Source organism: Chelonia mydas, chromosome 7, assembly GCF_015237465.2.
Source record: "Chelonia mydas isolate rCheMyd1 chromosome 7, rCheMyd1.pri.v2, whole genome shotgun sequence".
Taxonomy (NCBI): domain Eukaryota; kingdom Metazoa; phylum Chordata; order Testudines; family Cheloniidae; genus Chelonia; species Chelonia mydas.
Window position 1 is genome coordinate 53,454,240 of NC_057853.1, and position 13,124 is coordinate 53,467,363.

At 51.7% G+C, this 13,124-nt stretch overlaps 1 protein-coding gene across 50 annotated transcripts in view; it reads right to left on the bottom strand.

Annotated features, from left to right (window-relative positions):
• The window catches only part of CAMK2G (calcium/calmodulin dependent protein kinase II gamma), a 172,035-nt gene that overhangs the window by 60,886 nt on the left and 98,025 nt on the right, over window positions 1-13,124 (bottom strand). For all 50 annotated transcript variants that reach the window (XR_006292536.1, XR_006292539.1, XR_006292537.1 and 47 more), the window contains exons 6-12: window positions 12,529-12,601; window positions 8,169-8,271; window positions 7,205-7,288; window positions 6,214-6,308; window positions 3,297-3,419; window positions 792-875; window positions 174-216 (exon numbers count right to left, since the gene is read on the bottom strand). Coding sequence is in view for 39 of the 50 variants with exons in the window: in XM_037905306.2 (XP_037761234.1) it covers window positions 174-216; window positions 792-875; window positions 3,297-3,419; window positions 6,214-6,308; window positions 7,205-7,288; window positions 8,169-8,271; window positions 12,529-12,601 (605 nt within the window). In the remaining 11 variants the exon portion in view is untranslated. The remainder of the gene's footprint in view (window positions 1-173; window positions 217-791; window positions 876-3,296; window positions 3,420-6,213; window positions 6,309-7,204; window positions 7,289-8,168; window positions 8,272-12,528; window positions 12,602-13,124) is intronic.

The following is a 13,124-nucleotide window of genomic DNA, read 5'->3' on the forward strand; positions in this document are numbered from 1 at the left end:
CCCAACCAGTCTAATGTTTCTCCCTGTTGGTCACTGGCCAGGGCAAAGCTAATGGATTTTGGAATGCTAAACAGAACAAGACCCCTCTCTTCTCTGACTCACCCCAAAGGGTTAAAATGCATCCAGATCTATGTAGAAATAAGGGGGAAGGGATGAGGGTAGGGAGAACTTACCGGAAAAGTTCCGTGAGACCAGCATTGTTGTGAGGATTGCACCCTGTGGGGGAGAAGGAGAGAGCAGGGATAAATAGCGCTGCCTATCTCAGACAGGGGATGCAGAAACCCAAGTGGTTCAGGATTAGACAGGCTGCTGGGGTCCTCTCCACCTCCCAGCAGCTGCTATTCAACAGTTACTGGTGCTGGGGGCCAGGAGACCTATCAGCATGGTAGACAACAGCTCTTAAGCATGGAGTGCTCATTTGGGTATTTCAGCTCTCTTTAAGTGGGGGCCAGGTGGGCATGGAGAGAACAGACCCTATGGGAAACTAATTTTTGTACCTACAGAAATCTCCCAACATGCAAAAAAACTTCTAGAGCACCTTATATTAGAGGATTTCAAAAAGCACTTGACAAACAGTGAGCTAATCTTCAAGCACACCTTTTGCAAGGCACGTATTTGCTCCACGGCACAGAGGGAGAAACTGAGGCACAGATAGGGGAAGTGATGTGGAGCACACTTCAAGTCAGAGGCAGAGCTTGGAAGAAATCCCAGCTCTCCCAGCCTTGTGCTTCAGCCACAAGACCACCATCCTCCCCAATCCCAGCTCCCAGAAAAGGCAAACACCTACTCACCTTCAGCTTTCTTCTGGCATTGAACTTCCTCAAGCACTCCACAGTCTCTTGTCTGTGCATCATGGAGGCCACGGTGGATCGTTGCTGGAAGACAGGAACAAGGAAGGATTGTTAAATAATTGTAAACAAATCACCAAGTCGAGTTCTCCCTCCAGCTCTCCGTTCACACGCTACAGCCAATACGACTGAGCAGCTCAGCTCTGGGTGCCCTACTCCTAATGGACCCTGGCTCCAAACCGCAGAGACCTGGCGGCAGAAACCAACTGCAAGGTGACATTAACCACCCCCTGTGGCGAGAAGTTCTAAACAAGGTGAGTTGTTATCACAGACCCATGCCTGAGAAAGTTGAGTCATTAAATAGCAATGTTCTCAATCATTCAGACACCAAAGAACAAAAACAGATTTGAGGCAAAAGTGCACAACCAGCAATTACGCTGGGTGGGAGGAGGGGAGGGGAAGAGGCGGATCTTGTTACTAAATCTCAAAAGGAAAATTTGAGCCGGCAAGTGAAGACCATTGTCTGGCTATCCTGATGCCTCTTGGACAAGGCTGCTCTTCGAACCTGTGAGCACGACGCCAGCCCTCAGCACCCTGGCATCAGATGCAGAATATGATGTTCAGCATACTGCTGGGGAGTCATATGGCTCAGTCAGATAGTTCTACCACACCAGCCGACAGCCTGAGTGCCGCGTCCAGCCAGTGGGGCGCACTTGTCACCAGCACTCAGCTGGGGTCACATCAGCTGCAAGAGGAGCACTTCCCAGAAGTGCTGCCAGAGAGTCAGGGAGCATTTGGAAACTGGAGGCTGATGCCAGACTGGCTCTTGCTCTAACACAGACCTACCAGTCTGCATTCGCTTTACAAGAACAGTGGGCGAAAGACTATCATGCTGACCCGTAGGCATTACAGATCTGCCATGAGCAGCTCTCTCTTGGTTCAGACAAATTCATTAAGACCTGGGAGAACAGCATGCACTGTGCTCAGATTCTGCAAAGTTACGTAGGAAACCTCTACTGTGACCTCAAACCTAGCCACCCCTGCTCTCAAAGCTGGCTACAATCTGCACTGGCTGTTGTGGGGGGTGGAAAGGCTGGACCGTCTTCTTTGAAAGAGCTTCTTGCTGTTAAAGTTCAAACCGTCTCCTGTGAAGCCAGAGAAGCCTGAAGTCATTCCAGGTCTCTTACTAGTTTGGCCTTAAATGGGCCAGAAAATACACTATTGGCTCTGTAGACATCTTCACTGACCACAAAGCACAACTGTCACCGGCACTAGGAGAACAGGAGTGCCCTGTACTGCCACTGGAAATGCACAGCCAAGACCAGTCGCTGCCTACTGGTGAGCACAGCAAGTGTCTAGAAAGGGAATCCGTGTAGGGTACATACACGCAGCATGTCGGGCACTCGGAGACAACAACTTTAACATAGGGGAAAGTGGGTGGGGACTGAAGTGATTTATGGAATGAAACCATTACACTTTGCAGAATGGTCAGCCAAGCCAACATGGGCGAAGAGGGAAATTGTCTCGGGACATTTCACATTAATCCTGCGATGTGGGCAGTTATTGCTTCTCAGACAGTGCCAGTCACAGGCACTGCGGCTGCAAGGCTCACAAAATGAAACACAGTTATTAGAGTACAGACACACAAACAGGGAAGGGCCAGTGCCTGAGCTGATGTGAATGAGCATAGCTCTGATGTCGTCTCTGGAACTATGCCAATTTATAATGTATACAGTGTGTACACCACATATCAATTGGAATCGCTAATGAGATCTCTCTTGGGGAATGGGGGAAATCGCCACCTGTCAAGAACAAATTGTGAAGGTGGGTATGCACAATGAACACACCGGAAAGCGGAGGCATGCCTGTCTCTAGTGCACACTCCTTCCTTATGTGATTGAGAGAAACTCTCCCAATTATACTTCAGGATCCTCTTACCAGCTCTGCAGAAAATGGGAGAACAACCATGCTCCTGGTCTGGAAAGAAGACAGCTCTCAAGGGAGAGAACTAGTCAAAGCTGCTTCATGGCCACTAGCATTACAAGTATGGCTAGTGGCAATATGGAATGTTTGTAGGAGCTACAGAAACACTTCCACGTGTGCCTGTGAAAAATGAAGAGGCACTACGACAAACTGGGGCTGGGATGCAGCATTCAGGATGCCCAGGTGCCAGGCTATTCAAGCGGACATCTCCCTGGATACGGCACATGACGATGATCTGCACTGGCAATCAATGACTATTGGATAAAATAGCCTTGAAATTAAAAGCCATTTGTTCTGCATCTCTTCACTATAGCAGTGGTTAGATAAGGATATAAACCAGGTGGGCTTTTCCCATGCCAGCACCTACAAGCTCACAGTTCAAAGCATACAAACATGCTTGATTAGACAGCACCTGATTTCTTCTCCTAGCTCTGTCCTCCTGCTCTAGTAGCCTGTCCTCCCACCACATGGCTTCAGCATGCACCATGGCATGACCTCCTAACAGGTGAGGAAGGAGACACTTACACAGACCCATGGGTGTTTGAGTGCTTGATCAGCCGTGATGCGTTTAGCCGGGTTTATCGTCAGCATCTGATTGATCAAATTCTTTGCTTCAGGAGTCACTGTGTCCCACTCAGGTGACGGGAACTAGGAGGGAGAGAGGAGAAGTGATGAGATGCTGAACACAACCCTCCTTGCCTGCTGGAGGAAATCCATTCCACCACACCGAGGCCTGCTCAGGCTTTAACCCCTTCGGCACCACCACAGCTAGTTTGCACCCAGGGGACACAAACTTTTTGGTGACACCCACAGTGTGAAAATTCTATGGGACTTGACAAATAGCTGAAGACCATACATGCACCATTTTGATGGCTGTACAATGGATGTCCACGGGGCAGCCAAACAGTTCAAGGAGCCTTTCAGGATTCAGTCAGGCCTTGGGCTTTTACTCAAATCTGTAAGTCCATTCAAAGATCTGTAGCTTCCCTTCTTGAGCATTTGGTGCAGACATGAGAAAACAGATGCCTGGTCTCCTTTAACCCACCCTCCTCCTCCTCCTCCTCCTCCCACTCCCTGTCCCCACACACTAAAAAGCTGTAATCCTGTTTGTAATATCAGAAATTGTTGCCTGGGGAATGGGAGACATGTCAGAGGCTGGCAACATGTGGGTATGGAGATGAAGGGCAGAGATCTGAAGTCCGTGAACTAACACCACTCCATGTGCAGTTCAGCACATCAGTCCAGATGAGGACAGTGCCCCAGGTCTTCTGGGGTGTTACAAATGAAAGCACAGTGAAACTACAGGCACATCTGCACAGCAGCTGGGAGGTGTAACCCCCAGATCATGTAACTCTGCTCACACCAGCACCTAAAAATAGCAGCGTGGCCATGGGGTATGGGCAGCAGCTCAGGCCAGCTGGCTGTATATGTATTCAAGGGTCAGGTGGGACTGTACTCAGGCGCTTAGCCCAAGTTGCCACCCGGGTAGCCGCAGCTATAGTGCTAATTGAAAAGTGCTAGCCGGAGCGGAGCCAGAGCATGCATGTCCGCCTGAGCTGGGGTCCCGGACACACCCTAAGTGGACGACAGCTCGGCCACCTGAGCGGAACACACAGCCTCTGAACACAGAGACGACCCAGAGGGCAGTTAAAGGGTCATGGTCGCTTTAAGTCACCTGTGTTTAAAATAAGATGTCCTTCCCTGTGCTGTGAATATTTCCTCCAAGTATTAGAGCTGAAAAAAGCATAAAGAGCTCCTTGACTTTTCCCAGTCACACCATTAGCTTACGCTTTGTGCTCCTCTCAACACAGACCACAAAAATGCACTAGTCAGGGTCACACTTGCTGAGTGTCAGTTTCACATCCCTGGTCTCAGGCACAGTGCTGCAATGTCTGCTGCAAACATTGCAGAGGAGTGCTTAAAAACCTTCAGAAAACCCTGAGCTTTCATCTGGAGGTTATTTCCAAACCAAAAAAGATTCCTGGTCACATTTCACAAAACCCAAGTGCTGAGTCTAAACGCACCCCAGGGGCTTCCTCTGAAGTACAAACGTCCTATTTTCTGGAGACTGAAATTCACAATGGCCACTTCCCATTCAGTCAAGAGGTAAAATGGAGTACTTCAACACACACACACCCTGCCCCGGGCGGGGTGGACTACAGGAGATATTCTCTATTCCTATTAAAGTGGAAGTTGCTCCCTGCCATACACAGCACAGAAGGGGGCTGCAGGAACTAGTTCATGACAGTTAGACACTTTTGAAAATCTGAAGGGGGTTGAAAGTCAACGGGAGTTGGGGGGGTTGGGCACCTAACTCCCAGTCACCTGCCAGAGGAGTTGGGTGTCTAACCTCTTAGGTGCTTTGAGAATCCCACTCTGCATTCCTGCGGCAACACATTCTAAATGTAACATTTAGCATAAGAACCAGGAACACAGAAGAGAAGGAGCCTATGAACAAAAGGAGCAATAAGACAGAGTAGCACCTGGCAGCAGGGGAGGTTACTGGATTCCAGCAGAAACATCCTACTCCCACCATTCCATCTCCGGCTGCTCTGAGTTAAGTACGGGCACTGTGACTGCCCACAGAGCAAACCCCGCAGCTTCCCTGCAATGCGTATGCCAGCCACTCTTGGATCAATAGCTCCAGGTTTATTTCCCACTCCAACAGGCTTCCCTCACTCAGGAAGATTTATTCCAAGTGTTCAAACTTCTGTAGTCAGAGAACAGTCATTAATGCTTAACCTCTCTGGCTCTAACCTCCCCACCAAGTCGCAACTCAGTCTGGTCAGACATCACGCTGCACCCTATGACCACCTGTCTAGCCACAGTCCCAAGAGCAGCTCCATGCTGACGCCTTCACTCTCACTACAGCATCTGATCCCTCATGCCAGTCCCAGTTTCCCCAGTGCCACCCCGTCCACCAGAACACTCACTGCTGGGCAGATCAGGACAGTTTTTCCACAGCTGCAGGCAAATTCCACTGTGGGGTGCAGGAGGCCATGGGCCACAGGTCAAGCTGTCTCTAGAGAGAGTTTCCCCACATTGTTCTATAAGGCATTGGTGGGACAAGATCCTTCCAGTTCACGCTCCTTATGTCCCCCTTGGAGAGTCAGTATCTGTATCTCCTCCAGCACTTCACTGCACTAAGCCCACGAGCGTAGAGCAGTTGAGTTTGGTAGTTTTTTCCTGACCCAGTTAGCTCCCTGTACCCACAACCATGCCCCTGCCACCCCGGACCCCAATGGTAGCCCCACACAGTATCATGCTAAGCATGCAGCAAAAAGAAAGCCCAACGAACACAAGGCAGACACTCCAAGCACCACCTGGCACAGCAGCTGTGCGGCTGCCACCGGTCACCACATGAAATGATGCCAGATTTTGGCTGGCTAGATGGCACAGGCTTTCTACACCATGCAGGTACTCAGCGAGGAAGTGTCCTTACATCATAGGCTCCAGCTTTGATCTGCTGATAGAGCTTGTGCTGATCTTCATCCCAAAAGGGAGGGTAACCCACTAGCAGTATGTACAGGATCACTCCTGGGAGAGAGAGACAGATATGCTGTGGTTAGGTTCATTGGCTCTGATTACTCCTGTCCTCCATCTGTCCACCCACTTCAGAGCTGAGGAGATCCCCCCTTCCTGCCCTCTCAACATTCCTTCTCCAGCAGTGTCTGGGCTTAGACTTCAGTACGTTGGAGGTCTGAAAGTGATGGTGAACAAGGAGCAGGAGCAGCCCCAGGAGCCATCTCCCCTCAGCTGCTGGACTTGGTCCTGGCACACCAAGATCAGCTCTGATCCCCAGCTCCTAGAACAGAACAGGCGCATGCTGTCCTTCTACCTCCCCATACATCATGGCTAGTGAGCCACAGCTCCCAGCTGCTTCCAGAAACCAAGCCCGTGAGGACACTGGAGAGCAAGGTTCTACAGGCGCTTCCAAGACTCTTCCATGCTGGCCTCACACGCTCGCAGGGCAGGAAAGCCTAACACCCAGGAGGCCTGCAGGAATAGGTCTCTGCCACATATCAGTTCAACATCCCCCACGTCCTGGGGCTTTAAACTGATCAGTCTTCAGTTATATTTACACTTATGCTTCCTTTTTAGAAAGGAGCACCTACAGAGCAAGCATTATAGAGCTAAATAATGGAGCGCTGGCTCGATGAGGCAAGGATGGGTTCTGACTATTTAGCCCTAGCAGAAGGCTCTGATGGCTTGTCTGAACACAGGACTAGGAGTTAGGAGCAACTGAATTGCAATCCGTGCTCCATCAGCCCCATCTGCAACCTTGGGCATGTCACTTAACTCCTCTGTACCTTCCTTTCCCTGTCTGTGAAAGGGGGATGAGGACCTTTCTAACAGGGGGCTGCGAAGAATGGCTGATGTTTGTAAACAATGCAGTGTCAGTGCAAAGTGTTATCACTGTTATGAGATCTTACCGCATGCCCATATGTCCACTGGTTTTCCATAAGGATCTTTTCTTAACACCTCAGGGGAGAGGTAGCCTGGAGTACCGGCAAACCCTGTCAGGAGAGGAACGACATGGGGCATACATAGTACCCAGCTAGAAAGATCTGCTGACTTCTACCACATGATCTGAAAACTGTAACATTTAACTTTCACAAGCCCATGCTTCCCCTCTTGCCTAGACTTCCCTGAGTTACCTCTGTGGAAGCCAATGGACACAGGAAAGGGAAGGCAAAGGAATGGGTTGACGGTCCACCAGCTCAAAATGCTATAAGCAAGCAAAGAGCGAGCAGTGAATGGGATCATGTCACCCTCTAGAGCACAAGCCCTTGTGCCACATCTAGACCATGGCTACCCGTGTGGTTTGGAGTTACAAAACAAACCCTGGCTCATGGCTTAGCCAAAGGATGTGAACAGACCCACAGCAATTGCCATCTCTCAGGAATGTTCAGACAGAAAAGATCTGGTTCCTAACTCTGCTATACCTCGAGAGAGACAAGCCCAGACCCAAACACACCTGAGGAGTCCAGATCAAGGCCTGGACTTTGCAGCTGTCCCCATTTATACAAAAAGGGGAAACAAAATCCGCAGATCCCAACACTCCTGAGGAGCGGGAAAAGTTTGTATCAGGGTCTGGACTTTGCAGCTGGGGCAGCCTCTGTGACTAACTCCTACTATACATTTGGGAAGGAAAACAAGAGGGGAGATTCAGCCTTAAGGCTCAAATATGGTCACATTTTCTCTCTTGCTCCCATTTTACCCAGTCCAAAGGCCCCAGAAGCAGGGGTGCTGGGCAAGGAAGGTGTGGCACTGAACCTGTCTAATAGTTAGCTGGAAGAGGTCAAGCCCAAATAAACTAGACCCTTCCTAAGGCCTGGCATGTACAAAGGAGGCTGGAAGGGGCACCTAGAAAAGGGAAGGCTCAGATCTTCTTACCAAACCAGGCCTGCTGCTCCCCCTGCACTTCTATAGCCAGTCCAAAGTCGGCCAGTTTGACAGCAGCACTCTTACACTTACTTGCCAGTAGCAAGTTCTCAGGCTGGGGAAAGGAGAGAGAAGAGAAAGGAGGGAGGGGTGGGAGAAAGAGAAATCTACATTAATCTCCTTTCCTCGGTGTTTCGATATGTTTAAATTCAGTCAAGGGCCCTGTGTGAAAGCAGCCATTCAGCTGAGGCCCAGCAATTGCCAATGGCCTTGTTGATGGAAGGGGAAAGCCTCCTCGGTCTCACACTCATCTCATCTCCCTTTGCTCTCACACACAATGCAAGCGCTGCTCCAAGCCAACCCCTACACCCAGCGCTGACACCAGGTGGCGCTGACAGCACAGTCGCTCCAGGACGTGATTCCAACCCATCCATGCAGAGAGAGAAAATGATGCCGCAGATACAACAATCTGCAGTGATGTGGCTCCCCACGAACATCACACAGTCCCTAAGGCAGTGGACAAGCAAACACGATAATAAGGGCTGCCAAAGAGAAATCTAATGTGGGAAGGCCCAGTCGAGTCCGGCAGTAGCTTTATGGAGAGTGTCTTTCCACATAGCTCACTGCAGTGCTGCTGATGCTGCTAATGAAAGCTCCCTTTGTTTGAGTGGTGAACCCCCACCTACACGAATTTATTAAATGCTCCTACATCACCCTCTCCTCTGATGAGGAACAAGACCTTTCCTGTGCCAAGGATGGGATGCTGCTGCTCTCTCCCTGCTCCTGAAAACACCTTATACCAGAGATGGGACCCCACATCCCTACCTCTGAAGTATTAGGAAAAAGGATGTCACCCAAATAGAACCTCAGGCGTTCGAGGAACTCAGTTGTGTTCTGGAGGCTTCAGCAGGAGAAAGCGGTGAAGGGGTTAAAGTGGCTGCAAAACATTCCTCCAGGCTGAGGTGTTGTCTGCCAGAGCAGCTAGCAAAGGGGACCCTGCCTCTAACACACATGCCCTGAAGACACTGGCTGCAGCAGCTCAGCAGGAAATGGAGTTCCCACTGCACTTACAGATAGGGACAGGGGTGTGCTGTAAAGGGCAGAAGGGGGAGGAGCTCAGAACCTCTCCTATATTGGGCAGGATATAACAAACTACACAGACTGGAGTCTACAGCAGGCACCAATGGGAGGGTGGGAAAGGTGGCCTCCAGCAGGACAGAAGGCTGGAAATCCACAAACTGGACTCTCACTTTCCTTGGAGGTCATTTGCACAGCAGGGCATCTGTCTCCTATGGTGACCTATAACTGCGGTCCTGCTGGATGAGGAAGAGGGTGTGGCTCAGTCACCTGCACAGCGGGGATGGGGTAGGTGAGGCATGCACACAAAGCCCACCCTGGCCTGCACTGCGCAGAAGGTGGTTTAGGTACATGTGGTGGTCTGAGGGTGGGATGAGGAGGCAGAGAGGAAGATCAGGCATGCGTCGCCCTCTGCCTTGCCTGTGCTGGAAGGAGATGGTAGGGAGTTAGAAATACATGTCCCCTCATCCCTGCCTGAGAGTCAGGCCCCACTTCACACTGGTGCCAGCACGTTTCTCTGGGCCAGCAGGAACAGTGCCACTGCAGCTATCGCAGAGGAAAACTCACCAGTGTAGACAAGCCTGCTGGGAAATCTAGGACCTCCCTCCCACCCACAACTCACACTGCATATGTCTCAACTAAGGACGGTGGTTGTGCTTAGACTGGGCTCAGCAATTCATGCTAGTTAAATCCCTCTAAAACTCCACCTGTTCCCTGCAGACATCTACCTAGAGGGAAACCCCTTCAGCGGGACTCCAGCTCTGTGTGCAGGCGTATCTACCTGCATGTTCTGTAGGCTAGAATCCCACTGGCTGAAGTCAAGCTCAAGCTGTTACCCTTCCCTCACCCTAGAAACGGGTTGAGTTTAGGTGGGGCTTAGCTAACGTGAGTGAGCGGAGCCAGACCTAAGCATGACCATTTTTCCTAGGCAAGACAAACCTGCTGTGATAGCACCTCCTGAAACCACCCTGCTTCTCCTCTCATTAGTTAATTCATGCCATTGCAACACCCAGGGTTCTACTTTAAAAAGGGCCATGATCAACTTCACTTATCTCACCCTAGCTCTTCACTACAGCCCTGCAGAATCTGAAACCTATTGCCAAATGTCTCCCCCTCCACATGCACAACTGCGGTCCTCTGGAACACACTGTAGCTGCAGGGACGCTCACAAGCCATGGGCTGGGTTTGCTGATTTGCTATTGCAGGGTTGCTCCTTAGGACTGGTTTGTAACAGAGGAGGGCAAAAAGCAGAATATCAAAAACAAATATGCCTGAGCTCTGCAGCTCTAGACTATCTGTGGTCTGTTATGGTGGGCAGCTGATGAGGGCCGAGCCCCTAGGGGCCATGTGTTAAGCAAAGAGCATGGAGTAATTTATTTTTAAAGAGCAGAATGACAGAGATTGAGGAGCAGCTGCAGGGGACTGGACTGGGCGTGAGGAGGAACAAACTAGCCATCTTGGGAGCCCAGCTGCTGGCCAATTCTACCAGAACTCCCTGGCTTTCACGCCCATCTCGTTGGTGGCCTTTGGAGAAGCGAGCAGGAAAGCACTGTGTTCATACTGCAACATAGGGATTCGAGTACAGGCCTACAGCGGAAAACGACTCTGCTATCCTGTGGCACAAAGAACTACCCGGACTTCTGTAGACTCCCTAGCCTTGGGCATTAGCATGCCCAGTGGTCACCTTTTCCATCCTTGAGGATGCTGGCTTCATTGACACCGTATAGCTTCCAGACGTGTTTATTATGCCTTCTGGAAGGTTTTTTTTAATATCATGCTTCTGCTGAGGCTGCTATCTTCAGACTCCCCGGGTCATGTAACCTTCTCACCCTACAGCAAAGCAGCGCCAGAAGGGGGCGCCACCTTGTAGTAATCTAGCAGAGCAGCTTCTGGCTGTCACATTCCCATGTAAAACAGAGTATGCTGCTGGACAGATAGGCCTCCTGGTGCAAAGCTTTCACTTTTTGGAGTCAGATCAACTCCCAGTACAGCAGCAGGCACTCCATGGGAAAGGAGCTGAAATCTCCCCTGTGAGGGGGCTCTGGGGGCATAAGTGTGCTGTAGCATGGTAGATGCCTGATTCAGCCAGTGCTTACTGGATCAGCTATTTGATTAAACTTATAGGTAAGGCTACGTTTTAGTCATGGACAGGTCACGTGCAGTAAACAAAAATTCACGGCCTGTGAACTGTCCATGACTTTACTAGATACCCCTAACTAAAACTTGGGCTGGGGCACCGCGGGTGCTCGAGGAGGGCGGGCCGGGGGCACCGTGGTGCTGGCCCAGGACTCCTGCTGGTGCTGCGGGGAAAGCGGGGGGAGGCACGTGGCCAGGGACTCCCACTGTTGCTGGTGGGGGGAGCAGGGGAGGATTAACGGGGCTGGCAGGCTCCCTACCCTGCTCCAACCGGCATGTGCCTCTAGCTCCCCCTGTAGGGGGAGGGGCGGCCGGGGGGCTCTGTAAGCTGCTCCTGCCACAAGCGCTGGCTCTGCAGCTCCCACTGGCCGGGAACCACAGCCAGTGGGAGCTCCTGGGGCAGTGCCTGTGGATGCGAGCAGCAGACGGAGCCCCCCGGCCACTTCAACTAGGAGCTGCAGGGACATGCTGGGGGGAAGCCAGGGAGCCCTCCCCCCACCCAGGTAAGCATCGCCACACACCCCAACACCCTCAGCCCTGAGCCCCCTCCCACACACCCAAACTGCTGCTACCTGGCCCAGGGGTTGCCAGGCTCGGGCAGCCCCTGAGCCAACACCGGCCGCTGCAGAAGTCGTGGAGGTCACAGAAAGTCATGGAATCCGTGACTTCCGTGACAGACACGCAGCCTTACTTATAAGGCTCTACTGACCAGCGACAAGAGAGACCAGCACAAGAGACTCATGTTGCATGACCCCGGCTTAGCCCAATAGCAGGTCTTTGGCAATCCAAATGTGGAATCAATAAATCCATGCGCTATACAAACAGACTCATCCTGGCAGACTAAACACCAGGCCCCAGACCCTCATCAGGCTCTCTAGTGGCAGACTAGAGAGCCTCTTTGCGCCCTCCCCAAAGACTGATCCTGGCTCCTCCCCCCACCTGGGACTGCCTCACAGAGAGGCTGCCTCTGAGCAACGGCTCTATGGGAGCTCACCCGCCCTCTGGGGAAACCCCAAGGAGAACACGGGTGGCTTCAGGAACCTTCATGCCCAGCACAAGCAAGAATTCCGACTAGCCAGCAACACAAGATGCAGACATCAGCCACCGAGGTTCCTGCCCATGACACCGACTGCTGTCCCCCTCCTGAGTAGTGGAGTACCTTCAAATCCCTGTGCACGATATCATGCTGGTGAATGTGATTCACGCTCTCCAGTATCTGGTGAATACAGTGGCTTCAAGGTGAGCAGAGGGAGAAAAGGAGAGAGACACAGGGTTACACACGGTCTCAGCCTCTAACCTCCACTTCCCCACCCTTCCCAGTCATGGCAGGGAGAGTTCAGGGACTCTGGGCCAGGCCCAGCAGTTACCTGCCCCCAAAGGGCTCCTCCAACCCCATCATGCCCACCAGCTGCTGCCGCCACTGCCAAACTACCACAACTGGAATTTTGTTGCTTAGCAACAGGGTTTCAAAGACAGCTCAATGGTGGGTTTAGATAGCAGGATCTCACTGCCCCCTCCTACCGTCCCACTGACCTCCCCCCTCCCCTGTCCACCTCCTTCCCCGCGTTAGGCACTGTGTTTGTTTCATCAGCTGAGGACATACACCCGCACGTGTGTAAGCAGTAGCTCAGGGTTGGGCTAACAAGGCCAAGCCACAGAAACACTCAGCTAGGCCTGGCCTAAGCTTTCATGAAACAGCAGCCTACTCCATCGAGCTCCGGACGAAGAATCTGGGCGCCTGCCAATTGACATGGC